This window comes from Oncorhynchus nerka, linkage group LG26, assembly GCF_034236695.1.
Source record: "Oncorhynchus nerka isolate Pitt River linkage group LG26, Oner_Uvic_2.0, whole genome shotgun sequence".
Taxonomy (NCBI): Eukaryota; Metazoa; Chordata; class Actinopteri; order Salmoniformes; family Salmonidae; genus Oncorhynchus; species Oncorhynchus nerka.
Window position 1 is genome coordinate 39,381,771 of NC_088421.1, and position 24,480 is coordinate 39,406,250.

At 49.1% G+C, this 24,480-nt stretch overlaps 1 protein-coding gene across 6 annotated transcripts in view; it reads right to left on the reverse strand.

The window, feature by feature from the left end:
• rnf213a (ring finger protein 213a) overlaps positions 1–24,480 on the reverse strand; it is an 85,466-nt gene that overhangs the window by 13,851 nt on the left and 47,135 nt on the right. For 5 of the 6 annotated variants that reach the window (XR_010461246.1, XM_065010636.1, XM_065010635.1 and 2 more), the window contains 18 exons: positions 21,706–21,913; positions 20,970–21,166; positions 20,287–20,409; positions 19,608–19,718; positions 17,937–18,179; positions 17,286–17,361; positions 17,143–17,177; positions 16,924–17,024; positions 16,481–16,637; positions 11,750–11,924; positions 11,404–11,498; positions 10,788–11,039; positions 10,216–10,348; positions 9,815–9,898; positions 9,469–9,649; positions 8,639–8,840; positions 7,469–7,546; positions 7,098–7,295 (listed from right to left, as the gene is read on the reverse strand). Coding sequence is in view for 5 of the 6 variants with exons in the window: in XM_065010636.1 (XP_064866708.1) it covers positions 7,098–7,295; positions 7,469–7,546; positions 8,639–8,840; positions 9,469–9,649; positions 9,815–9,898; positions 10,216–10,348; positions 10,788–11,039; positions 11,404–11,498; positions 11,750–11,924; positions 16,481–16,637; positions 16,924–17,024; positions 17,143–17,177; positions 17,286–17,361; positions 17,937–18,179; positions 19,608–19,718; positions 20,287–20,409; positions 20,970–21,166; positions 21,706–21,913 (2,649 nt within the window). In the remaining variant the exon portion in view is untranslated. Of the gene's footprint in view, positions 1–1,036; positions 1,151–7,097; positions 7,296–7,468; positions 7,547–8,638; positions 8,841–9,468; positions 9,650–9,814; positions 9,899–10,215; positions 10,349–10,787; positions 11,040–11,403; positions 11,499–11,749; positions 11,925–16,480; positions 16,638–16,923; positions 17,025–17,142; positions 17,178–17,285; positions 17,362–17,936; positions 18,180–19,607; positions 19,719–20,286; positions 20,410–20,969; positions 21,167–21,705; positions 21,914–24,480 lie in introns of those variants that run through there. The other variant, XM_065010639.1, reaches the window with a different exon arrangement.

The window sequence follows — 24,480 nt, forward strand, 5'->3', positions numbered from 1 at the left end:
GGACAACACAGTGACTCAGACTACACCTGCTCAGGGCCTGCATGAGGACAACAGGACAACACAGTGACTCAGACTACACCTGCTCAGGGCCTGCATGAGGACAACAGGACAACACAGTGACTCAGACTACACCTGCTCAGGGCCTGCATGAGGACAACAGGACAACACAGTGACTCAGACTACACCTGCTCAGGGCCTGCATGAGGACAACACAGTGACTCAGACTACACCTGCTCAGGGCCTGCATGAGGACAACAGGACAACACAGTGTTTCAGACTACACCTGCTCAGGGCCTGCATGAGGACAACAGGACAACACAGTGACTCAGACTACACCTGCTCAGGGCCTAGGACAACACAGTGACTCAGACTACACCTGCTCAGGGCCTGCATGAGGACAACAGGACAACACAGTGACTCAGACTACACCTGCTCAGGGCCTGCATGAGGACAACAGGACAACACAGTGACTCAGACTACACCTGCTCAGGGCCTGCATGAGGACAACACAGTGACTCAGAATACACCTGCTCAGGGCCTGCATGAGGACAACAGGACAACACAGTGTTTCAGACTACACCTGCTCAGGGCCTGCATGAGGACAACAGGACAACACAGTGACTCAGACTACACCTGCTCAGGGCCTGCATGAGGACAACAGGACAACACAGTGACTCAGACTACACCTGCTCAGGGCCTGCATGAGGACAACAGGACAACACAGTGACTCAGACTACACCTGCTCAGGGCCTGCATGAGGACAACACAGTGACTCAGACTACAACTGCTCAGGGCCTGCATGTGGACAACACAGTGACTCAGACTACACCTGCTCAGGGCCTGCATGAGGACAACAGGACAACACAGTGACTCAGACTACAACTGCTCAGGGCCTGCATGAGGACAACACAGTGACTCAGACTACACCTGCTCAGGGCCTGCATGAGGACAACAGGACAACACAGTGACTCAGACTACACCTGCTCAGGGCCTGCATGAGGACAACAGGACAACACAGTGACTCAGACTACACCTGCTCAGGGCCTGCATGAGGACAACAGGACAACACAGTGACTCAGACTACACCTGCTCAGGGCCTGCATGAGGACAACAGGACAACACAGTGTTTCAGACTACACCTGCTCAGGGCCTGCATGAGGACAACAGGACAACACAGTGACTCAGACTACACCTGCTCAGGGCCTGCATGAGGACAACAGGACAACACAGTGACTCAGACTACACCTGCTCAGGGCCTGCATGAGGACAACAGGACAACACAGTGACTCAGACTACACCTGCTCAGGGCCTGCATGAGGACAACAGGACAACACAGTGACTCAGACTACACCTGCTCAGGGCCTGCATGAGGACAACACAGTGACTCAGACTACACCTGCTCAGGGCCTGCATGAGGACAACAGGACAACACAGTGACTCAGACTACACCTGCTCATGGCAACATTGCAATGGATTTGTGCTAAAAAGGTTAGCATTTGAAACAGTGGCCAGGTAAACAAAACCAAAAAATGCATTCCTGTCTTACCTTGTCAATAGACTGCGTTAATAGACAGGGTCAGGAAACCAATATGTCCTTTTGTAATTTGGGTGAACTATCCCTTAGTTTAATGCATTTTCCCCTTCTGAAAAAACCTACACTCGATCCCTCCGATGTCAACAACTACAGACCAGTATCCCTTCTTTCTTTTCTCTCCAAAACCCTTGAACGTGCCGTCCTTGGCCAGCTCTCCCGCTATCTCTCTCAGAATGACCTTCTTGATCTTCTTGATCCAAATCAGTCAGGTTTCAAGGTTTCAAGACTAGTCATTCAACTGAGACTGCTCTTCTCTGCTCTTCTCTGTATCACGGAGGCGCTCCGCACTGCTAAAGCTAACTCTCTCTCCTCTGCTCTCATCCTTCTAGACCTATCGGCTGCCTTCGATACTGTGAACCATCAGATCCTCCTCTCCACCCTCTCCGAGTTGGGCATCTCCGGCGCGGCCCACGCTTGGATTGCGTCCTACCTGACAGGTCGCTCCTACCAGGTGGCGTGGCGAGAATCCGTCTCCTCACCACGTGCTCTCACCACTGGTGTCCCCCAGGGCTCTGTTCTAGGCCCTCTCCTATTCTCGCTATACACCAAGTCACTTGGCTCTGTCATAACCTCACATGGTCTCTCCTATCATTGCTATGCAGACGACACACAATTAATCTTCTCCTTTCCCCCTTCTGATGACCAGGTGGCGAATCGCATCTCTGCATGTCTGGCAGACATATCAGTGTGGATGACGGATCACCACCTCAAGCTGAACCTCGGCAAGACGGAGCTGCTCTTCCTCCCGGGAAGGACTGCCCGTTCCATGATCTCGCCATCACGGTTGACAACTCCACTGTGTCCTCCTCCCAGAGCGCTAAGAACCTTGGCGTGATCCTGGACAACACCCTGTCGTTCTCAACTAACATCAAGGCGGTGGCCCGTTCCTGTAGGTTCATGCTCTACAACATCCGCAGAGTACGACCCTGCCTCACACAGGAAGCGGCGCAGGTCCTAATCCAGGCACTTGTCATCTCCCGTCTGGATTACTGCAACTCGCTGTTGGCTGGGCTCCCTGCCTGTGCCATTAAACCCCTACAACTCATCCAGAACGCCGCAGCCCGTCTGGTGTTCAACCTTCCCAAGTTCTCTCACGTCACCCCGCTCCTCCGCTCTCTCCACTGGCTTCCAGTTGAAGCTCGCATCCGCTACAAGACCATGGTGCTTGCCTACGGAGCTGTGAGGGGAACGGCACCTCAGTACCTCCAGGCTCTGATCAGGCCCTACACCCAAACAAGGGCACTGCGTTCATCCACCTCTGGCCTGCTCGCCTCCCTACCACTGAGGAAGTACAGTTCCCGCTCAGCCAAGTCAAAACTGTTCGCTGCTCTGGCCCCCCAATGGTGGAACAAACTCCCTCACGACGCCAGGACAGCGGAGTCAATCACCACCTTCCGGAGACACCTGAAACCCCACCTCTTTAAGGAATACCTAGGATAGGATAAAGTAATCCTTCTCATCCCCCCCCCCCCTTAAAAGATTTAGATGCACTATTGTAAAGTGGCTGCTCCACTGGATGTCATAAGGTGAATGCACCAATTTGTAAGTCGCTCTGGATAAGAGCGTCTGCTAAATGACTTAAATGTAAATGTAAATAACCTCTAATCACATCAGAAAACATGAAATCACTGCTAATGGATTCTCTTGAAAGAGCTCACCTTTCCGAGGGATGTGTTGTATTAACTTTCAGCTACAATTAATACCAAATTAGGCATGACTGACTGATAATATGCTAGCTACAGTTGAAGTCGGAAGGTTACATACACATAGGTTAGAGTCATTAAATCTCGTTTTTCAACCACTCCACAAATTTCTTGTTAACAAACTATAGTTTTGTCAAGTCTGTTAGGACATCTACTTTGTGACACAAGTCATCTTACCAACAATTGTTTCCTGACAGATTATTTCACTTATCATTCACTGTATTACAATTCCAGTGGGTCAGAAGTTTACATACACTAAGTTTACTGTGCCTTTAAACAGCTTGGAAAATTCCAGAAAATTATGTCATGGCTTTAGAAGCTTCTGATAGCCGACTTGACATCATTTGAGTCAATTGGAGGTGTACCTGTGGATGTATTTCAAGGCCTACCTTCAAACTCAGTGCCTCTTTGCTTGACATCATGGGAAAATCAAAAGAAAATCAGCCAAGTCTGGTTCATCCTTGGGAGTAATTTCAAAATGCCTGAAGGTACCACGTTCATCTGTACAAACAATAGTACGCAAGTGTAAACACCATGGAACCACGCAGCCGTCATACCGCTCAGGAAGGAGACTCATTCGGTCTGCTAGAGATGAGCGTACTTTGGTGCGAAAAGTGCAAATCAATCCCAGAACAGCAGCAAAGGACCTTGTGAAGATGCTGGAGGAAACAGGTACAAAAGTATCTATATCCACAGTAAAAACGAGACCTATATCGACATAACCGGAAGGGCTGCTCAGCAAGGAAGAAGCCACTGCTCCAAAACCGCCATAAAAAAGCCCGACTACGGTTTGAAACCGCACATGGAAACAAATATCTTACATTTTGGAGAAATGTCCTCTGGTCTGATGAAACAAAAATAGTACTGTTTGGCCATAATGACCAACTTTATGTTTGGAGGAAAAAGGGGGAGGCATGCAAGCCAAAGAACACCATCCCAACCGTGTAGCACGGGTTTTGTGCACTTCACAAAATAAATGGCATGATGAGATAGGAAAATTATATGGATATATTGAAGCAACATCTCAAGACATCAGTCAAGAAGTTAAAGCTTGGTCGCAAATGGGTCTTCCAAATGGCCAATGACCTGCCACCCCACTGCTATTGGGTTAACAGAAACGTGAGGCTCTTAGACAGAGACTTGCTCTGAAGGAGCATTCACCTTTTATTTGAAGGGATAGTGAACTTTTTTCAAGTGGTGACTTATCTACGGTGTCCAAACTGTATTTAAGTTTTTCGACAAAACCCTAGGTAAAGTCGGATATTTCTTTTGTACTTTAACAGCAAAAAACGGAACCTCTTTACACTGTGGCTACCATGCATGTGGCCACCTACTATAGCTATGGCTGGTGGTTTTCATGTAAATACTCCCCAACACAGCCATCATGACTAAAGGATAAATCTACAGCAAAGTGCTTCATACATGGCTTAATGGCTACTTGTTCAAGTGGTTTAGTTGTGGCAAAATGGCTTAAGGACAACAAAGTCAGTGTATTGGAGTGGCCATCACAAAACCCTGACCTCAATCCTATAGAAAATTTGTGGGCAGAACTGAAAAAAGCGTGTGCGAGCAGGGAGGCCTACAAACCTAACTTCGTAACACCAGCTCTGTCAGGAGGAATGGGCAAAAATGCACCCAACTTACTGTGGGAAGCTTGTGGAAGGCTACTCGAAACGTTTCACCCAAGTTAAACTATTTAAAGGCAATGCTACGAAATACTAATTGAGTGTATGTAAACTTCTGACACACTGGCAATGTGATGATTTAAATAAAAGCTGAAATAAATAATTCTCTACTATTATTCTGACATTTCACATCTTTAAAATGAAGTGATGATCCTAACTGACCTAAAACAGGGAATTTTTACTGGGATTAAATGACAGGAATTGTGAAAAACTGAGTTTAAATGTATTTGGCTAAGGTGTATGTAAACTTCCGACTTCAACTATACAACACAATGCTGACGACAACAAGACATCAAATTAAGTCACTATGTTTCTCTTAAGGGTATCCATCTGTTTACTGGTTCCTGTAAGGAAGCCAATGAGGAGCCAGCTAGATGGAGAGAGCAGTGAAACAAATCAGGCTTTAGGCTCTCAGCTAGCTGCTTAACCAGAGGAAGAAACAGAGTGTAGGGCACAGAGGTGTGTTACCGCTGCACCCGGACAGTCTGTGGGCTCCGGACGGAGGAAGGGGGCTGACCTTTAGGATGTGTGGGCCAGAGTGTAGGGCACAGAGGTATGTTACTGCTGCACCCGGACAGTCTGTGGGCTCCGGACGGAGGAAGGGGGCTGACCTTTAGGATGTGTGGGCCAGAGTGTAGGGCACAGAGGTATGTTACTGCTGAACCCGGACAGTCTGTGAGCTCCGGACGGAGGAAGGGGACTGACCTTTAGGATGTGTGGGCCAGAGTGTAGGGCACAGAGGTATGTTACTGCTGAACCCGGACAGTCTGTGGGCTCCGGACGGAGGAAGGGGGCTGACCTTTAGGATGTGTGGGCCAGAGTGTAGGGCACAGAGGTATGTTACTGCTGCACCCAGACAGTCTGTGGGCTCCGGACAGAGGAAGGGGACTGACCTTTAGGATGTGTGGGCCAGAGTGTAGGGCACAGAGGTGTGTTACCGCTGCACCCGGACAGTCTGTGGGCTCCGGACGGAGGAAGGGGACTGACCTTTAGGATGTGTGGGCCAGAGTGTAGGGCACAGAGGTATGTTACTGCTGCACCCGGACAGTCTGTGGGCTCCGGACGGAGGAAGGGGGCTGACCTTTAGGATGTGTGGGCCAGAGTGTAGGGCACAGAGGTATGTTACTGCTGCACCCGGACAGTCTGTGGGCTCCGGACGGAGGAAGGGGGCTGACCTTTAGGATGTGTGGGCCAGAGTGTAGGGCACAGAGGTATGTTACTGCTGAACCCGGACAGTCTGTGGGCTCCGGACGGAGGAAGGGGACTGACCTTTAGGATGTGTGGGCCAGAGTGTAGGGCACAGAGGTGTGTTACTGCTGCACCCGGACAGTCTGTGGGCTCCGGACGGAGGAAGGGGACTGACCTTTAGGATGTGTGGGCCAGAGTGTAGGGCACAGAGGTATGTTACTGCTGCACCCGGACAGTCTGTGGGCTCCGGACGGAGGAAGGGGACTGACCTTTAGGATGTGTGGGCCAGAGTGTAGGGCACAGAGGTATGTTACTGCTGCACCCGGACAGTCTGTGGGCTCCGGACGGAGGAAGGGGGCTGACCTTTAGGATGTGTGGGCCAGAGTGTAGGGCACAGAGGTGTGTTACTGCTGCACCCAGACAGTCTGTGGGCTCCGGACGGAGGAAGGGGGCTGACCTTTAGGATGTGTGGGCCAGAGTGTAGGGCACAGAGGTATGTTACTGCTGCACCCGGACAGTCTGTGAGCTCCGGACGGAGGAAGGGGACTGACCTTTAGGATGTGTGGGCCAGAGTGTAGGGCACAGAGGTATGTTACTGCTGCACCCGGACAGTCTGTGGGCTCCGGACGGAGGAAGGGGACTGACCTTTAGGATGTGTGGGCCAGAGTGTAGGGCACAGAGGTGTGTTACTGCTGCACCCAGACAGTCTGTGGGCTCCGGACGGAGGAAGGGGACTGACCTTTAGGATGTGTGGGCCAGAGTGTAGGGCACAGAGGTATGTTACTGCTGCACCCGGACAGTCTGTGGGCTCCGGACGGAGGAAGGGGACTGACCTTTAGGATGTGTGGGCCAGAGTGTAGGGCACAGAGGTATGTTACTGCTGCACCCGGACAGTCTGTGGGCTCCGGACGGAGGAAGGGGACTGACCTTTAGGATGTGTGGGCCAGTCTGGTCTCCCATCTGCAGAACCTCCTCCAGGTAGCGCTCCAACTGCAGCTGGGGCTCGCCTCCCGTCATGGCCAGGAAGCCCAGAGCCACCTCCACGGTGGAGAGCGCCTCACACACCTCGCTGTATGACTGCAGCTCCCCGGCCAGTGCCGACAGGGTCAGGATGGGCAGGGGCTCCTGGGGACACAAAGGCAAATGACAGAGACGTGGACAAGGCATAGAACAGGGTCAACTCAACCTCATGCCAGGGTTGTGTTCCAAAATTGGATGTAGTGTATCAATAGCAGATTTCCCCGTTCATATCATACTGTACCATGTGACGACATGTCAGCAGAGTTATTGTGACTTACCTGTTGAACCTTTCCTTTCACATCCTTGAGGATGTTTTCATAATTGCGGTCGTGTCTGTTCACCAGGGTTGGGATTCCCTGTATGAGGCGGTAAGCAACACATCAAAACCTGCCTAATACACGGTCATATAGTAACTCTTGTCTTTACCTCAATTTGGCTGCGTTTACACAGGCAGACACATTCAGATCTTTTTTACTCTAATTGGTCTTTTGACCAATCACATTAGATCTTTTTCAGAGCTGATATGACTGGTCAAAAGAACAATTAGTGAAAAAAAGATCAGAATGTGAAAACGCAGCTTGTGACAGCTAAGTGTTTCTATAAAAAGGGAAATCTAGACAGTTCTGGTCTAACCTCTACCGCAGACGTAGTTGCACCATTTAAGAGCACATTTCAAAAATGTATTTCATTGCATTTGTTATTGTTAGACGATTGCTAATGAACTTGGCGTTACCCCACGAGAGAGTTTGTCACATTAACAATGTACCCTGTGTGAATTTAAGTATGCTCCTTCCAATTCTCTCTCTCGGAGGAGGACTGGGGCCCTAGGACCATGCCTCAGGACTACCTGGCCTGATGACTCCTTGCGTGTCCCTAGTCCACCTGGTCATGCTGCTGCTCCAGTTTTAACTGTTCTGCCTGCGGCTATGGAACCCTGACCTGTTCACAAGATGTGTTACCTTGTCCTGGACCTGCTGTTTGGACTCTCTCTCTCTCTACCGCACCTGTTGTCTCTAACTGAATGATCGGCTATGAAAAGCCAACAGACATTTACTCAGAGGTGCTGACCTGTGATTATTATTATTCGACCATGCTGGTCATTTATGAACGTTTGAACATTTTGGCCATGTTCTGTTATAATCTCCACCCGGCACAGCCAGAAGAGGACTGGCCACCCCTCATAGCCTGATTCCTCTCTAGATTTCTTCCTAGGTTCCGGCCTTTCTAGAGAGTTTTTATTAGCCACAGTGCTTCTACATCTGCATTGCTTGCTGTTTGGGGTTTTAGGCTGGGTTTCTGTATAGCACTTTGACATCGGCTGATGTAAAAAGTGCTTTATAAATACATTTGAATGATTGATTGACCTTGCTGCAGCACAGGCATTTAGTGACTTTGTCGATGCCGAGAACTGTACATTTGACTGACCGAGTGCTGACAGACAGACTCACGTTGAGAGTGATGAGAGGCTTTCCCTGCAGGAAGCGGGCCAGGATCTGCTGCTGGATCTTGGGCAGGTCGTACTCGTGCAGGGCCTCCTGGCCACGCTCCACACTGTACTGGCAGTTGGACAGAACCAAGGGCAGCAGATCCCTCTCTGGCTCATAGCGGATCACGTGCAGGTCGCTCAGGTCCGCCGGGCTCACCGTGTAGCTGGGGGAGAGAAAGGGGAAGAGTGAACTAATCTGGTGATATCAACCATGTCTGCTTCTGCTTTCTATCAGTTCAGCAGGGGTTCAGGGGTTCCCAACCAGGGGTACTTGGGAGGACTCAAGAGAAAATGCACGAAGGGGTACTCTGGGCAGAGTAAAATTCAGTTGGTGGTATAGTAACCGAAAAAGGTTGGGAACCACTGGCCTTGCAGTTAAAAATGTTGGACCAACAACCAAAATGTGGCTGGTTTGAATCCCCGAGCCGGCAAGGTGGAAAAATCTGCCGTTTTGCCCTTGAGCAAGGCAGTTAACCCCTAACAACAACTGCTCCCCGGGCGCCGATGACTTGGACGTTGATTAAGGCAGCCCCCCACACCTCTCTCGGTTAAATGCAGAAGACACGTTTCAGTTGAATGCATTAAGTTGTACAACTGACTTAGGTATCCCCTCTCAGACCGACCATGCATACAGCATTTTTTCTAACAAGCCTAATGAGACCAGGGGCCATATGTATCAGAGTAGGAGCACTGGTCCCGGATCAGGTCCCCCCCATCCAAGTGATCTTATTGTGAGGAAAAATGATCCTGAATCAGCACTCCTACTCTGAGATAGGACAACAGCACCCTCACCTGGTCTCCTCTCCAGTGTGCTTGTCCACGCAGTAGACCAGTTCGTTGTGCAGGGCGATGAGGTAGCTGACCAGCGCCGTGGAACACAGGCCGGGACCCTGTCGCCGTGGCAACAGAACCAGGAAGTCACTGGTCAGGTCCAGGTCCTCCCGGCAGAACTCGCCAGGGATTTGAATCTCACCTGGAGCAGAGCCAAAACACACAGATTATAATCACAAAAGAGCAGATTAAGAAATCATGCATGAGTGCCCCTCCAAAGCGCATATTTAAAAAATATTGTATATATTTCTATTATTCCTTTATTAATAGAGCCCTAGAGTTGTGCTACGATCATCTGTGCTCATACCGTTGGTTGCCAGGGAGACCCGGAGCTGATTCCAAGTTGTCAGGAAGATTTTGACCCGTTTCTCGTACCAGGCTGTGAGGGAGGCTGTGACAACAAACATAATAATCCACATGGAAGCCTATATTGTAAACCAACTGGAATATCCTTTTGACACTATTCTGGCCTGAACTGTACTGAGCCGACTCTTCTATTTTATTTTCCAGCCTGTATGGTGGAAACATCACCAGGCCACTACACTACAGTACAGTACACTACAGCTTAGCTCGGCTGGCCTCAGTAGAGTGAAACTAATGATTTATCTGCTCGCTGTACCATGCCAATAACACAAACAATACCACTGATTGTTTTCAGTTGGACATACAGTACTGTGACTAACCCAGAAGTATAGTTTAAACTAGTACCTGCTTTCTGGCTGTGAAGGAAGTCAGCGATGGTATGGCAGGTGAGGTCAGTCACGTTCTGGAACCTCTTCACCAAATCTCTCTGCAGTGCCAGGATGTCAGGAAGGAACTTCACCAACCGCAGCTCTGCCTCCTGTCACCAGACCAATCAGAGGGGGGGTGATGTTACCGCGACCAATCACAGGGTACGGTAAAACAAACAAACTGCCAATCACACCGCATAGAACGACGGTCTGACCAACATTGTGACTGTCAATGAGACTGTAAACACGTTTATTATTAACATTATAATGAATCTTTTGGTTGTGTTTCAAATAATTCTGTGCACAAAATAAATTAAATGGTAAATAATGTATTGTGTCATTTTGGAGTCACTTTTATTGTAAATAAGAATAGAATATGTTTCTAAACACGTCTACATTAATGTGGATGCTACCATGATTACCGGAACAAGGAGAGACTACAAGAACCTGTCCAATAAGAAACGCTCGCTTCTATCGCAAGACATTTTGCTACGCTGTGCACTAATGAATAAGACCAAGGTTTCCGTTCAGCGATGCCTCAGCTCATACCCTCTGCAGGAACCGCCAGAGCATGGGCAGGGTGTCCCTGCCGTTGTGCTGCTCCACGATGTGGGTGAGGCTGAGTAGAGACACCCTCTCCCTGCAGCTCCACACAGCCGAACTGTGGATCAGAGACTCCCGGGGCAGAGAGGCAAGGAAGAGGCGCGGGTCCCCGAACACCAGCCTCATCACAGGGTTGGAGGAGACCCGCAAGTCGGCCCGGACAAAGGCGTTTACTTCCTTCAGCCGCCTGTCCAGGTGCTGGAGACGGGATGGGACGAGGGGAGAGACAGAGACAGAGGGGGAAGAAAGGGTATCATTTAGATCATGTTTCTGTTATTCAGGGCGGTGTTCATTAAACACTAAACAGAAGAAAACTAATTCAAAAGAGAGAGGCACTACCTAGACTTGTCCAATAAGAAAACGCAAAATGTTTTTCTTTTCCATTGCAAACATTTTAAAACGTTTTCCATTGCGTGCTCTAATGAACACGACAGTTATAGATGGACCACCGAACAAATACAAATGTTGTTGACTGTATTAAAAAAGGTACTAAAGTAATTTATTCATCTAGAGATGATGAACTCAAGTGAGTCAAATGGTGACTGATGTAATCAGGTGGCACCTTCAGCTGAGGTGTGATGATGTCATTGCTGACGGTGGTCTCCCAGCCGTTTCGGGCCTCCTTGGTGGAGAGCAGGTTGTCATAGGGAACAGGCCCTGGAGAGAGAAGCAGAAAAGAGTAAAGGAAACTTTCAGTGTCTGATATCATTCACAGACAATGATTCAATAACAATAATGGTAAAGAATGTACATATGATTCTAAAACTTCAATAAGGAATGGCTCATTTAATAGCACCATTAGCATGCTTAGTTGGCTTGTATTCAGACAGCATTAGTGGCCTAAGGTGATGCTTGTTTTTAGTGATTGTAAACCTATTGAGGACATGGAGGTGTTTCTGGTCCCTTACACTGGCCAGGCTGGTGGGGCCCCAGAAGGCTGCTGATGACCAGATGGACGGTGTTGACCGTGTCGTCAGACCCCTTCCCCAGCGACCTGGTCACCTGCTCCATGTCCTTCAACAGGTGGGCCCACAGGAACGCACCGGGGTCGGGCACTGGGGGCTTGATGATGGCACCGATGACCTACAGAGAGAGAAAGAGGGGGAGGGTAGAGGGAGTGAGAAAGGGAGTGAGTGGGGGTGAAAGAGAGCGAGAGTGAGCAGAGAGAGAGCGAGAGTGAGCAGAGAGAAAAAGAGGGAGATCAAGAGACTCCGTTGAGGAAAGTGTCCTTCAAGAGATGTAACGGTCACCACTGGACAACAGTCAAACCAATAACCCCATCCATCCATTAACAGCAGGTACCTCTCTAGTGCAGTGGTTTTCAACCTCCTCAGACATTTCACACTTTAGTTGTTGTGGCCCTGAACTAATTCTAATTCACCTTATCAAAAAAAAAGTTAAACATTTAACCTTTATTTAACTAGGCAAGTAAGTTAAGAACAAATTGTTATTTACAATGACGGCCTACCCCGGCCAAACCCACGCCGCTGGGCCAATTGTGCGCAAGGTCAGATGTGATACAGCCTGGATTCGAACCAGGGACGGTAGTGACGCCTCTTGCACTGAGATGCAGTGCCTTGGAGCGCTGCGCCACTCGAGAGCCCTAAATGCTTGATGATTCGTTGATCAGTTGAATCAGGTGTGTTAACTCTGGAATAGTTCCAACACATGGAACAGCTGTGTGATCATTTACATTTACATTTAAGTCATTTAGCAGACGCTCTTATCCAGAGCGACTTACAAATTGGTGCATTCACCTTATGACATCCAGTGGAACAGTAGTGCATCTAAATCTTTTAAGGGGGGGATTACTTCATCCTATCCTAGGTATTCCTTAAAGAGGTGGGGTTTCAGGTGTCTCCGGAAGGTGGTGATTGACTCCGCTGTCCTGGCGTCGTGAGGGAGTTTGTTCCACCATTGGGGGGCCAGAGCAGCGAACAGTTTTGACTGGGCTGAGCGGGAACTGTACTTCCTCAGTGGTAGGGAGGCGAGCAGGCCAGAGGTGGATGAACGCAGTGCCCTTGTTTGGGTGTAAGGGCCTGATCAGAGCCTGGAGGTACTGAGGTGCCGTTCCCCTCACAGCTCCGTAGGCAAGCACCATGGTCTTGTAGCGGATGCGAGATTCAACTGGAAGCCAGTGGAGAGAGCGGAGGAGCGGGTGACGTGAGAGAACTTGGGAAGGTTGAACACCAGACGGGCTGCGGCGTTCTGGATGAGTTGTAGCGGTTTAATGGCACAGGCAGGGAGCCCAGCCAACAGCGAGTTGCAGTAATCCAGACGGGAGATGACAAGTGCCTGGATTAGGACCTGCGCCGCTTCCTGTGTGAGGTAGGGTCGTACTCTGCGGATGTTGTAGAGCATGAACCTACAGGAACGGGCCACCGCCTTGATGTTAGTTGAGAACGATAGGGTGTTGTCCAGGATCACGCCAAGGTTCTTAGCGCTCTGGGAGGAGGACACAATGGAGTTGTCAACCGTGATGGCGAGATCATGGAACGGGCAGTCCTTCCCCGGGAGGAAGAGCAGCTCCGTCTTGCCGAGGTTCAGCTTGAGGTGGTGATCCGTCATCCACACTGATATGTCTGCCAGACATGCAGAGATGCGATTCGCCACCTGGTCATCAGAAGGGGGAAAGGAGAAGATTAATTGTGTGTCGTCTGCATAGCAATGATAGGAGAGACCATGTGAGGTTATGACAGAGCCAAGTGACTTGGTGTATAGCGAGAATAGGAGAGGGCCTAGAACAGAGCCCTGGGGACACCAGTGGTGAGAGCACGTGGTGTGGAGACGGATTCTCGCCACGCCACCTGGTAGGAGCGACCTGTCAGGTAGGACGCAATCCAAGCGTGGGCCGCGCCGGAGATGCCCAACTCGGAGAGGGTGGAGAGGAGGATCTGATGGTTCACAGTATCGAAGGCAGCCGATAGGTCTAGAAGGATGAGAGCAGAGGAGAGAGAGTTAGCTTTAGCAGTGCGGAGCGCCTCCGTGATACAGAGAAGAGCAGTCTCAGTTGAATGACTAGTCTTGAAACCTGACTGATTTGGATCAAGAAGGTCATTCTGAGAGAGATAGCGGGAGAGCTGGCCAAGGACGGCACGTTCAAGAGTTTTGGAGAGAAAAGAAAGAAGGGATACTGGTCTGTAGTTGTTGACATCGGAGGGATTGAGTGTAGGTTTTTTCAGAAGGGGTGCAACTCTCGCTCTCTTGAAGACGGAAGGGACATAGCCAGCGGTCAGGGATGAGTTGATGAGCGAGGTGAGGTAAGGGAGAAGGTCTCCGGAAATGGTCTGGAGAAGAGAGGAGGGGATAGGGTCAAGCGGGCAGGTTGTTGGGCGGCCGGCCGTCACAAGACGCGAGATTTCATCTGGAGAGAGAGGGAGAAAGAGGTCAGAGCACAGGGTAGGGCAGTGTGAGCAGAACCAGCGGTGTCGTTTGACTTAGCAAACGAGGATCGGATGTCGTCGACCTTCTTTTCAAAATGGTTGACGAAGTCATCTGCAGAGAGGGGGAGGGGGGGAGGGGGAGGAGGATTCAGGAGGGAGGAGAAGGTTGCAAAGAGCTTCCTAGGGTTAGAGGCAGATGCTTGGAATTTAGAGTGGTAGAAAGTGGCTTTAGCAGCAGAGAGAGAAGAGGAAAATGTAGAGAGGAGGGAGTGAAAGGATGTCAGGTCCGCAGGGAGGCGAGTTTTCCTCCATTTCCGCTCGGCTGCCCGGAGCCCTGTTCTGTGAGCTCGCAATGAGTCGTCGAGCCACGGAGCGGGAGGGGAGGACCGAGCCGGCCTGGAGGATAGGGGACATAGAGAGTCAAAGGATGCAGAAAGGGAGGAGAGGAGGGTTGAGGAGGCAGAATCAGGAGATAGGTTGGAGAAGGTTTGAGCAGAGGGAAGAGATGATAGGATGGAAGAGGAGAGAGTAGCGGGGGAGAGAGAGCGAAGGTTGGGACGGCGCGATACCATCCGAGTAGGGGCAGTGTGGGAAGTGTTGGATGAGAGCAAGAGGGAAAAGGATACAAGGTAGTGGTCGGAGACTTGGAGGGGAGTTGCAATGAGGTTAGTGGAAGAACAGCATCTAGTAAAGATGAGGTCGAGCGTATTTCCTGCCTTGTGAGTAGGGGGGAAGGTGAGAGGGTGAGGTCAAAAGAGGAGAGGAGTGGAAAGAAGGAGGCAGAGAGGAATGAGTCAAAGGTAGACGTGGGGAGGTTAAAGTCGCCCAGAACTGTGAGAGGTGAGCCGTCCTCAGGAAAGGAGCTTATCAAGGCATCAAGCTCATTGATGAACTCTCCGAGGGAACCTGGAGGGCGATAAATGATAAGGATGTTAAGCTTGAAAGGGCTGGTAACTGTGACAGCATGGAATTCAAAGGAGGCGATAGACAGATGGGTAAGGGGAGAAAGAGAGAATGACCACTTGGGAGAGATGAGGATCCCGGTGCCACCACCCCGCTGACCAGAAGCTCTCGGGGTGTGCGAGAACACGTGGGCAGACGAAGAGAGAGCAGTAGGAGTAGCAGTGTTGTCTGTGGTGATCCATGTGTCCGTCAGTGCCAAGAAGTCGAGGGACTGGAGGGAGGCATAGGCTGAGATGAACTCTGCCTTGTTGGCCGCAGATCGGCAGTTCCAGAGGCTACCGGAGACCTGGAACTCCACGTGGGTCGTGCGCGCTGGGACCACCAGATTAGGGTGGCCGCGGCCACGCGGTGTGGAGCGTTTGTATGGTCTGTGCAGAGAGGAGAGAACAGGGATAGACAGACACATAGTTGACAGGCTACACAAGAGGCTACGCTAATGCAAAGGAGATTGGAATGACAAGTGGACTACACGTCTCGAGTGTTCAGAAAGTTAAGCTTACGTAGCAAGAATCTTATTGACTAAAATGATTAAAATGATACAGTACTGCTGCAGTAGGCTAGCTGGCAGAGGCTGCGTTGTTGACTATGTAGGCTAGCTGGCAGTGTCTGCGTTGTTGACACTACACTAATCAAGTCGTTCCGTTGAGTGTAATAGTTTCTACTGTGCTACTGTGCTGCTATTCGGGGCTAGCTGGCTAGCTAGCAGTGTTGATTACGTTACGTTGCGTTAAAAGATCACAAGGAGACGTTTGAAAACCCCTGCTCTAGTGTACTTACCTGGGGGTGACTGCTGGCCCCTAGCAGCATGGCCATGTGTGTGATCACGAGGAGACGTTTGAAAACCCCTGCTCTAGTGTACTTACCTGGGGGTGACTGCTGGCCCCTAGCAGCATGGCCATGTGTGTGATCACGAGGAGACGTTTGAAAACCCCTGCTCTAGTGTACTTACCTGGGGGTGACTGCTGGCCCCTAGCAGCATGGCCATGTGTGTGATCACGAGGAGACGTTTGAAAACCCCTGCTCTAGTGTACTTACCTGGGGGTGACTGCTGGCCCCTAGCAGCATGGCCATGTGTGTGATCACGAGGAGACGTTTGAAAACCCCTGCTCTAGTGTACTTACCTGGGGGTGACTGCTGGCCCCTAGCAGCATGGCCATGTGTGTGATCACGAGGAGACGTTTGAAAACCCCTGCTCTAGTGTACTTACCTGGGGGTAACTGCTGGCCCCTAGCAGCATGGCCATGTGTGTGATCACGAGGAGACGTTTGAGAACCCCTGCTCTAGTGTACTTACCTGGGGGTTACTGCTGGCCCCTAGCAGCATGGCCATGTGTGTGATCAGGCGCAGCAGGTTAAAGGGCACTGGGGACATGTTCTTGGTGTCCTGCATGTCCAGGTTGTCTCTCCGTCTGGGCTCTCCCAGGATGTGGCCGGTCTGGGTGCGGTCATCCCTGTGAAGAAGGGGAAAAACAACATTTGTTTTTTTCTCCATTCTCCGGTGCCGTCATGATACCAGACCTGGGTTCAAATAGTATGAGCCTGCTTGGATGGCCAGATGGGCAGGGTTTGTACTTTGGGGGCTATTCCATTGGTTCCATTGTGCCAGGTCAGCTCAATCAAGCACAGCTAAACAATTTGAAATCAAATAAAACACTGTTTGAACCGAAGTCTGCACAGTGCAGCACCTGCTCAAGTCATTATCAACTGTCTTAGAAATTCCATAAAAATCCCACTCACTGAATCTGAACGGCTTGGAAGCCAGGGACAGCTATGTGGTTGTCCCCTCCAATCTCAAGGCCACAGTCCAGGCAGCGACTCCTCTCCATGGGCTGGCCACACTGTGGTTAGAGGGGGCAGACAGAGGGGTAGGAGAGAGAGAGATTCTGAGAAACAGTACATAACTGAAAGTTAGGGCCAAAGATAAGATTATTCAGAATAAAGTCAAATGTTACGTACCTCACCGATGGTGCACGGGTGATTGTTGGGACAAACTGTAAGAGCAGAAGAAAAGCTTGGATGACATCACATTTTAGACAGTTGAATCTGCTAAATCTGTCAAAATTCACACATCCCTTTGTTGTGGCTGTTACTATACTTACAGTACCACTGCAGCTGCCCCATAGCTTTGTGAGCCACTGCTAGCATGTCCTCTGGCATGGTGGGGAGGAAGGCTCTCTATAGACACACAGGAACAAACATCAACGTTAGCTGGACTATACATGAACAGAACGGGATACTAGGACCACCCTGGAGATAAGTCACTGGCTTTAATGTGTTGAACACTGTTGTTTTCCATGGACTGTACTGACTGATACTTCACTGATGTGGTGGATATGCCTTTTAAAGTATCTCAATAATGAATCAACCAACCATTTTCAGACTACAGGGCAAAGCCAAACCATACTGCACTGGCATTGATATTTATTTTCACAGGTTACCTTTTCAGCATTCTATTAAATGTTGAATGCATACCAGGCCAGCCCAGTACAGCTTGGCTCGGCTCTGTAGTGTGAAAAGGGTTTAGCCTGGATTCCTTCCAGACCAGGGGTGTCAAACTAAATTCCTGGAGGGCCATGTGTAAGATGGTTTTTGTTATTTCCTTTCTATTCATGTCAAATGAAGACCTAGGCAACCAGGTGAGGGGAGTTCTTAATGAACTAGTCCTTACCCTATGGGCCATGGTCAAAACTAAAGTAGTGCACTACATAGGAAACAGTGTGCCATTGGGCACGCAGCTACAGTGTTCCCACCTGCATGTTGGCAGGCAGTAGGGCCAGCTGCTGGAGGGGCGTCAGTAGACCCTGGTTCCCACAGAGCAGCACTGCAGCCAGGTGGATGCTCAGCTCCACTACCACACACTGGGCCCCAGAGGCCCCGGGACGGACTTCCAGGGGCCCCAGCCGGTTGGCCACCAGGGCCTGGGCGAAGGCCCTCACCTCTGGGCTGACCAACACCTTGGAGGCCTGGATGAACGCCAACAGGGCCTGGCATTGCTGGAGGGGATACAGTGTTAGCTTTAGGTGTAAAGTCACTGTTAAAGAGACAGGTGAAGTATGGAAGCTGAGGAGACAGTTGATACAGTGTTAGCTTTAGGTGTAAAGACACTGTTAAAGAGACAGGAGAAGTATGGAAGCTGAGGAGACAGCTGATACACAGTGTTAGCTTTAGGTGTAAAGACACTGTTAAAGAGACAGGTGAAGTATGGAAGCTGAGGAGAAGTTGATACAGTGAGCTTTAGGTGAGACAGTTGAATACAGTTGATACACAGTGTTAGCTTTAGGTGTAAAGACACTGTTAAAGAGACAGGTGAAGTATGGAAGCTGAGGAGACAGTTGATACACAGTGTTAGCTTTAGGTGTAAAGACACTGTTAAAGAGACAGGTGAAGTATGGAAGCTGAGGAGACAGTTGATACACAGTGTTAGCTTTAGGTGTAAAGACACTGTTAAAGAGACAGGTGAAGTATGGAAGCTGAGGAGACAGTTGATACACAGTGTTAGCTTTAGGTGTAAAGACAGGTGAAGTATGGAAGCTGAGGAGACAGTTGATACACAGTGTTAGCTTTAGGTGTAAAGACAGGTGAAGTATGGAAGCTGAAGAGACAGTTGATACACAGTGTTAGCTTTAGGTGTAAAGACAGGTGAAGTATGGAAGCTGAGGAGACAGTTGATACACAGTGTTAGCTTTAGGTGTAAAGACAGGTGAAGTATGGAAGCTGAGGAGACAGTTGATACAGTGTTAGCTTTAGGTGTAAAGACAGGTGAAGTATGGAAGCTGAGGAGACAGTTGATACAGTGTTAGCTTTAGGTGTAAAGACAGGTGAAGTATGGAAGCTGAGGAGACAGTTGATACACAGTGTTAGCTTTAGGTGTAAAGACAGGTGAAGTATGGAAGCTGAGGAGACAGTTGATACACAGTGTTAGCTTTAGGTGTAAAGACAGGTGAAGTATGGAAGCTGAGGAGACAGTTGATACACAGTGTTAGCTTTAGGTGTAAAGACAGGTGAAGTATGGAAGCTGAGGAGACAGTTGATACACAGTGTTAGCTTTAGGTGTAAAGACAGGTGAAGTATGGAAGCTGAGGAGACAGTTGATACAGTGTTAGCTTTAGGTGTAAAGACAGGTGAAGTATGGAAGCTGAGGAGACAGTTGATACACAGTGTTAGCTTTAGGTGTAAAGACAGGCGAAGTATGGAAGCTGAAGAGACAGTTGATAATAAGTGTTAGCCTTTAGGTCTTGACATGTATGGAAGCTGAGGAGACAGTTTCAGTGTTACTTCCTGCAAATCTAAAAGCATTTGATTGGTGGTGACATGGGCAGTAGGAGTTTCCACCATATGTCTTATGTCAGTCATTTTCTTTCAAATCAGTGAAGGGTAGGAAGGAGTGAATTGGGACTACATCACAGTATAAGGACTCTTACCACAGGTTTAGGATGGAAGCTGTCATTGGCTGATCTGTAGAGAGAGGTGACTTCTCTGAACAGGGCCAGGAGCAGGTAGATGGCTTTCTTCTGTGGAGGACATTTACAGCCCTGCACAAACACACACACACACACACCACACACACACACACACACACACACACACACACAGCAGTGTTTTTCCCCCAATATCGAAATAATTGATTGGTAATAATTAAGTACCTTACTATGACTGTTTTAAATGAAAATTGTCAAAAAGAAACAATAGCTTCTTAACAAAGAGCAATTTCTCAAGTAAGAGTTTTGCTGGGACTGTCTGGGAGTGGACTGTGTGGGGATGGAAAAACTGAAAACGTGCTGTTATTGGCAGAGATTTGGAACTCTTTCTTATTGGTCTATGGGAGGCCAAAACTCCATCCCACCAAAACAGGCTGAAAAACAGCTCTCACAGTAATAGGGCCTTATCATCACTTTCACAGTATTATTCCAACCTCAGGGTGGAAATATACATACAACACAGGAAAAATCATGTTTTGACTGCACTGGGCCTTTAACACTTTAAAAACAGAATATCTGATAGAAAGAACATACAAATGAATAAGCAAAATCAAATCACAAGCTTATGCAAAATGTTCTGCAGGTGTTTCAGTTATGAAGTAAAGTAGAACTACAACAATACCTCACAAGCGTTGTCCAATCCCTCGATTTTGCCTTCCATCATTGCCTTGGCAACGGCATCTCGGATTGTCTTGTAATCCTCTCCACACACAAGATATTGGTCTATCTGGCTGCCATCTTCATTCTGAAGGACAACAGAAGAGAGAAAGAGTGGTTAAAATGGTATGAAATATGGTTTATATCATCACATCAATACACAAATACTTAGTAAAAAAAATCGCTACATACATAATCGCTACATACATAATCGCTACATACATAATCGCTACATACATAATCGCTACATACATAATCGCTACATACATAATCGCTACATACATAATCGCTACATACATAATCGCTACATACATAATCGCTACATACATAATCGCTACATACATAATCATAATCGCTACATACATAATCGCTACATACATAATCGCTACATACATAATCGCTACATACATAATCGCTACATACATAATCGCTACATACATAATCTCTACATACTCCAAAAATGCTAGCCATGAGATTCTAGATATTAAATACCCATTTAACAAATACAAACTTAAAAACATTTTGGATGAAATAAGAACACTCGAAGCTAAAAGGTTGACTATCCCTGTACCACTTCCAGCTTGGTACGGACATCGTATTGCTCCCTACATTACTCTCCCATAAAGAAAGACAAAATGGCCACAATACCTGCTGCAGAACTTCAGCAGGGAACAACCACCGGATGTCAGCCACCTTCAGGAGTTTCTGAACAAACTCCACGCCGCGCTGGCTGCAGATCTTACGGATGAGGTAGACCCGGTACCAGTCGTTCCCGCTGCGTCTACACAGTTCTACCACGCTGGTCAGGAAGGCCGCAACGCCGTTAGGAGACTCCTCCTGCGATCCTATTGGACCATAATGGGAGAGGGAAGCGTCACATGAACACATACGATTGATTGAGAGGAGGACTAGGATAATTAAGCAAACGTATACCATTTTTTTTTTTTTAAATAGATAGGTTTTATAGTCACATAGGTGAAGTTAGATGTGTTGTTTTACAGAGTTAGCCATAGTAGTATGGTGCCCCTTGAGCAAATTAAGGTTAAGTGCCTTGCTCAAGAGCACATCGACAGATTTTCCACCTTGTCAGCTCGGGTATTCAAACCAGCAAACTTTCAGTTACTGACCCAATAATCTAACCGCTAGGCTACCTGCCGTCCTACTGTATTAATTAAATCATTGAATAGTCTATCAAATCAATCATATATATTATACGACAGTTGACCTACACCCACAAGTATCATTTTGAAACACAAGGGTCGTGTTCAACAGGAACAAAACAGAAGAAAAAAACGTTATTAAATGGAGTGATACTGGCAGACTACTTGAAATGACCCAATGCTCGTTGTACCCTACTGAACAGGATCCAGGATGACGTACGGACCTGTGGCAGCAGCAGACAGCATGTGGACCAGCAGGTCTGCAGCCCTGTCCAGCCCCATGCGCACCCTGGCCACCTGCTGCAGGTACTCTACGGTGGCTGCGTGGCCGGCATCCAACTGCAGGAAGTCCCCCAGGAAGACCCTCTCATCCTGCATGCAGGCCTGCTGCTCCGCCACCGTGTGGCACTGCATCCGCTCAAACATGGAATCCTGGGATGGAGAGGAGGGTGTGACAATGATGTCACTGAAAAAGCATGTCACTGAAAGATGCTACATGTAGAATGTGTCACCCATATAGAAGCTTGGTGAACTGCAACTACACTTAGGCTCAATATAAACAATTCCCTCCCCTCCCCCGCATGCCATTTCCCCACAACACGGTGGAGAGGTTAGTGCCATCTGACTTCCCAAGGATCCTTGATAGATGCCATTTCCCCACAACACGGTGGAGAGGTTAGTGCCATCTGACTTCCCAAGGATCCTTGATAGATGCCATTTCCCCACAACACGGTGGAGAGGTTAGTGCCATCTGACTTCCCAAGGATCCTTGATAGATGCCATTTCCCCACAACACGGTGGAGAGGTTAGTGCCATCTGACTTCCCAAGGATCCTTGATAGATGCCATTTCCCCACAACACGGTGGAGAGGTTAGTGCCATCTGACTTCCCAAGGATCCTTGATAGATGCCATTTCCCCACAACACGGTGGAGAGGTTAGTGCCATCTGACTTCCCAAGGATCCTTGATAGATGCCATTTCCCCACAACACGGTGGAGAGGTTAGTGCCATCTGACTTCCCAAGGATCCTTGATAGATGCCATTTCCCCACAACACGGTGGAGAGGTTAGTGCCATCTGACTTCCCAAGGATCCTTGATAGATGCCATTTCCCCACAACACGGTTGTGAGAGGTTAGTGCCATCTGACTTCCCAAGGATCCTTGATAGATGCCATTTCCCCACAACACGGTGGAGAGGTTAGTGCCATCTGACTTCCCAAGGATCCTTGATAGATGCCATTTCCCACAACACGGTGGAGAGGTTAGTGCCATCTGACTTCCCAAGGATCCTTGATAGATGCCATTTCCCCACAACACGGTGGAGAGGTTAGTGCCATCTGACTTCCCAAGGATCCTTGATAGATGCCATTTCCCCACAACACGGTGGAGAGGTTAGTGCCATCTGACTTCCCAAGGATCCTTGATAGATGCCATTTCCCCACAACACGGTGGAGAGGTTAGTGCCATCTGACTTCCCAAGGATCCTTGATAGATGCCATTTCCCCACAACACGGTGGAGAGGTTAGTGCCATCTGACTTCCCAAGGATCCTTGATAGATGCCATTTCCCCACAACACGGTGGAGAGGTTAGTGCCATCTGACTTCCCAAGGATCCTTGATAGATGCCATTTCCCACAACACGGTGGAGAGGTTAGTGCCATCTGACTTCCCAAGGATCCTTGATAGATGCCATTTCCCCACAACACGGTGGAGAGGTTAGTGCCATCTGACTTCCCAAGGATCCTTGATAGATGCCATTTCCCCACAACACGGTGGAGAGGTTAGTGCCATCTGACTTCCCAAGGATCCTTGATAGATGCCATTTCCCCACAACACGGTGGAGAGGTTAGTGCCATCTGACTTCCCAAGGATCCTTGATAGATGCCATTTCCCCACAACACGGTGGAGAGGTTAGTGCCATCTGACTTCCCAAGGATCCTTGATAGATGCCATTTCCCCACAACACGGTGGAGAGGTTAGTGCCATCTGACTTCAAGGATCCTTGATAGGCCATTTCCCCACAACCTTGATAGATGCCATTTCCCCACAACACGGTGGAGAGGTTAGTGCCATCTGACTTCCCAAGGATCCTTGATAGATGCCATTTCCCCACAACACGGTGGAGAGGTTAGTGCCATCTGACTTCCCAAGGATCCTTGATAGATGCCATTTCCCCACAACACGGTGGAGAGGTTAGTGCCATCTGACTTCCCAAGGATCCTTGATAGATGCCATTCCCCACAACACGGTGGAGAGGTTAGTGCCATCTGACTTCCCAAGGATCCTTGATAGATGCCATTTCCCCACAACACGGTGGAGAGGTTAGTGCCATCTGACTTCCCAAGGATCCTTGATAGATGCCATTTCCCCACAACACGGTGGAGAGGTTAGTGCCATCTGACTTCCCAAGGATCCTTGATAGATGCCATTTCCCCACAACACGGTGGAGAGGTTAGTGCCATCTGACTTCCCAAGGATCCTTGATAGATGCCATTTCCCCCACAACACGGTGGAGAGGTTAGTGCCATCTGACTTCCCAAGGATCCTTGATAGATGCCATTTCCCCACAACACGGTGGAGAGGTTAGTGCCATCTGACTTCCCAAGGATCCTTGATAGATGCCATTTCCCCACAACACGGTGGAGAGGTTAGTGCCATCTGACTTCCCAAGGATCCTTGATAGATGCCATTCCCCACAACACGGTGGAGAGGTTAGTGCCATCTGACTTCCCAAGGATCTGATAGATGCCATTTCCCCACAACACGGTGGAGACAATGCCATCTGACTTCCCAAGGATCCTTGATAGATGCCATTTCCCCACAACACGGTGGAGAGGTTAGTGCCATCTGACTTCCCAAGGATCCTTGATAGATGCCATTTCCCCACAACACGGTGGAGAGGTTAGTGCCATCTGACTTCCCAAGGATCCTTGATAGATGCCATTTCCCCACAACACGGTGGAGAGGTTAGTGCCATCTGACTTCCCAAGGATCCTTGA